At 56.9% G+C, this 3573-nt stretch overlaps 1 protein-coding gene across 1 annotated transcript in view; it reads left to right on the forward strand.

The window, feature by feature from the left end:
* The first annotated feature begins 526 nt into the window (after positions 1-526).
* The window catches only part of CCDC33 (coiled-coil domain containing 33), a 42535-nt gene continuing 39488 nt past the window's right edge, over positions 527-3573 (forward strand). Inside the window, exons 1-3 of the mRNA XM_035899501.1 lie at positions 527-836; positions 1251-1708; positions 2330-2521. Of these exons, the coding sequence (XP_035755394.1) occupies positions 527-836; positions 1251-1708; positions 2330-2521 (960 nt within the window). The remainder of the gene's footprint in view (positions 837-1250; positions 1709-2329; positions 2522-3573) is intronic.

Below are 3573 nucleotides of genomic sequence, written 5' to 3' on the forward strand. Positions count from 1 at the left end.
TTGTGGTGAAGGTCCCAAAGCAAAAGAGTTCAGGGAACCATCAGCTCCCCACTGCAGGGATGCACACTCCCCCGCACACCCTGTATGCACACACACATCTGTGTTGCATTGCTCAGCATCACCCTGGATATCCCAGGCTGCTTGCTGGAAGGCAGCCACCGCTTTGCATCTAGTTACCTGGTTTCCCAGCAAACAAACCAGAGCTCAAAGCCCCTGTCCCTGCCACTGCAGAGGGGCAGGAAAGCTCTCAGCATCTCCCTGTGGCACCAAAGAATGCTTTTGCAGGAACAGGGATTTCTTTTTCTTTTTTTTGCTGGCTTTGAATGCTGCCTGCTGAGATGTGAAGCCAACACATACCCAGGGGCACCCCCAGGCACTTTCCCTGCTGGAGAGAAGGGGAAAGTGGCAGCAGGGCTGGGTCAGCTCAGAAACCTGCCCCAGGCTGCCAGGAGGGTTTGCTCCAGGGCAGAGATCTGCAAGGGCCCTGCTATCAAGGAAGGTTCATCTCCAGGTCCCATCTGTCCCCATGGCGGGCAAGGCAGGGGAGCCTCGCATCCCCCTGGCCCTGCAGCGCTCCCGGCTGAAGGCTGAAGAGAAGACCCTGGATTTTGAGTTCGAGGTGGTGAGTGCCCAGTTTAACCGGCAGGGCCGCTACGCCCTGCGGCTCACTGTGGAGAACCCGCTGCTGCGGGGCTCCAGCGCTGGCATCCAGCTCTGCATCAACAGCGGGGAGGTTGTTCAGGGCAGCACTGGCACCACCGACACCATTGAGCAGCGTGACCTCGGCCAGGTCTACTCCTTCCAGAAAAGGAAATTCACCTTCACCCTGCCCAAAGGTAAGAGCCTGGATGCCACGGGGATGGGCTGGTGGCAGAGGTGACCCCAGAGCACAGCTCCGCAGTGAGCTCTGCAGCTCATGGCCTGCAGACCACCCCCCCATGCCATGCCCATGCTCATGGCCTGCAGACCTCTCTCCATGCCATGCCCACAGCTTTGCCCCCCCAGCAAAACCTTGAGCTGGAGTCAAAGCTGTCTGAGCTTAGTGGGGTGAATGGGGCAGATCCAGCTTGGAGAGTGGGGCCAACACTCCCAGCAATGCAAACACCCACACACACCCCCAAAGTGTCAATGCATCCTGGCTGGATAACCCATTTGCTAGCTAACCAGGGCTGCTGGTGGATAAGCCCAGGAGATGCTCCGGGGACCACCAGCCCTCCTAAGCAAGGCTTCGCTTTCACCACTCCTGGCAGGTTTCTGCAAGAACGACAAGAACCACGACGTGCGGCTCCACATTGAGGCCCTGCACTTTCCCAGGAGGGCAGAGAGGATGTGGAGGAGCCAGCGGGTGGGTGAAGCCTTCTTTGCCATCTATCCCCGCACCAACCAGCCCCGGATGAAGCTCTCCGCTGGGAGGGATGAGGACTGGTACCACTACAGCGCCGTGATGGCTTTGCTGCGGGTGGGCAGCAAGCAGCCAGCGATGCACTGCGGCCGGCTGGCCCTCACCGCCCGCCTGCACGAGCACCGGGCACCCACCACACAGGCTCTACCCCCGCCACTCTCCCCCGGCACCCAGGAGGACCAGCAAGCACCAGGCACAGCCCCAGCATCCCCAACCCTGGCTGCTCCTGTCCCCAGCCACTCGCTCTGTACACCTGAGTCTGCTTACCACTCGTTGCCCACCGAGGACCATACCCGCTCCCCTGAGGTAGGAGAGCCCAGATTTGGGAGGCAGAGATCCTGTGCTCTGGCAAAACAAGAGCAGACCACCCTGCTTAGGATAGGATTTGACCCAAGTGTAGCTAGACAGCCCCACACAGGCACCAACTGGAGCAAAAGCAAAAAGGGAGAGGTCTCTATGGCTTTCAGGGTGAAGCTCCCCAGCATCCCCCTGCCCTCCTCGTGCTCCCTATAAAGGAGGGAGGGAGGGCTGGGTTGCTAAAAAGCTTGTTAAGAGATTTTTCTAAGTGAGAATAGGTTTGGTTTGGGGTGGGGGGGGTGTTTTGGTTTTGTTGGTTTTTTCTTCTTCCCTCCCTATTGGGGCTGTGGAGCAGTAATCCCCAAGGACATAGGGAGATGAGGGTGTCTCTAAGTCTAAAATAAATGTTGGGGTGGTTATGGCTGGTTTAGGGTTGATGACTATTTTATTTCTTGAAAAAGTTCTGCCTTTGAAGGGTGAGGTTCTGAGCCTGAGGGTTAGAGAATGGAGCTGGGATGCAGAGGGGTCTCCTGGTGTGTGGGGAGAGATGTTATGGGCATCACTGGGAGGACTGGGAAAGCAGTGCTGGAGCCCAAAGCTGGGTTTTCAAATGCCTTCTCTAACCCCCAGAGGCTGCGGGCTGACCCTGCATTCAGCTCCTCCCCGGAGTTTCTGAGTAACTCAGCAGACAAGCATCCTTCCTCCTCCTCCTCCTCCTCCTCCTCCTCCTCTCTCTCCCTGCCTGTCCCTGCGATGAGCCGCTGCAGCTTCCACCTCTCCTCACCAGGCTACAGCCCTGATCTGGCCTCCTCACCAGCGCAGGTGAGTGCAGCCACTGGAGAAAAGACAACCCTAAATTAATAACAAAATATTATTATTCATAGTAGTTTCCTCTTAGAGCTTTGCAGTGCCAGAGAGGAAACGAAGGGGTGGAAGAGGACATGGCCACCTCTACCCTGGCTCAGCTTGGGTACCAGTGCTGCTCTGGCTCCCAGGCCATCCGTGTTCCCAGTCTGGTGGTGGGGATGGGGGCTGAGACACTAAACTTTGTGTTTCTAGTACCAAAAAGCAGCCCTGCAAGCTGGCTGTCCCCAGGCAGCAGATGGTGTCACCTAGAAGCTCTGAAAATGCCAACTGTGGGCATCTGGGGCTGACACAGCTTAAATGTTTCATCTGCAGCTCAGATTTAGGCTTCTAAAAACTGCTGAAACCATAGGGCAGGGCTAGCGCAGCCCGAGAGGCTGCGTTTCTCTTTCCTTAGTTCTGTTAAAAGCTGTCTAAATAAAGGGAAAAGACAACCCTTACCCCAGGGGCTCTGTTTCCTGCATCGCACCATAAGAATAACATGTCCGTTGATGAAGATGTTGCCCATGCCGCTCTCAGAGGTGTCTCATCCACCTGTGAAAACATTGCTTTGAGAAAGCTGGATTACAGCACTGGAGATGGGAGTGATCTTGTGAACCCTCCCCAGGCATCCTCCAGGCTGTCTTCTCCTTCCAGGGAGTCCCTCGTGTCCTCCAGCTGGGCTGGTAGGAGAGCTGGGGATGATGGAATTGATGGCAAGGTCTTCTGCAGCCTCGGGCCACCAGCAAACACTGCTGGCTCAGGGATGGGGCTGGTAGCCCTTACTCAGCCCCCCAGATAAGGGCTTCTGTGGTGCAGAGGTGCCAAGGGACTCCGCAGGTGGTGGCTTGTGCCCCCGTTGCCGTCACCAGGATGTTCTAAATGCTGGATGTGTGCTTCTTGGTCCTGGTGACTGCATTGGTGTGGCTGTAGGGTAAAAACTGAGTGGGTTGGCATCCCTCTCCCCTGCGGGAGGATGGCCATGGGGGCTACCTGGTGCTGCGGGACACCTTTGTGCCTCATCTCTTTCC

This window comes from Egretta garzetta, unplaced genomic scaffold (assembly GCF_000687185.1).
Source record: "Egretta garzetta isolate BGI_Z169 unplaced genomic scaffold, ASM68718v1 scaffold287, whole genome shotgun sequence".
NCBI lineage: Eukaryota > Metazoa > Chordata > Aves > Pelecaniformes > Ardeidae > Egretta > Egretta garzetta.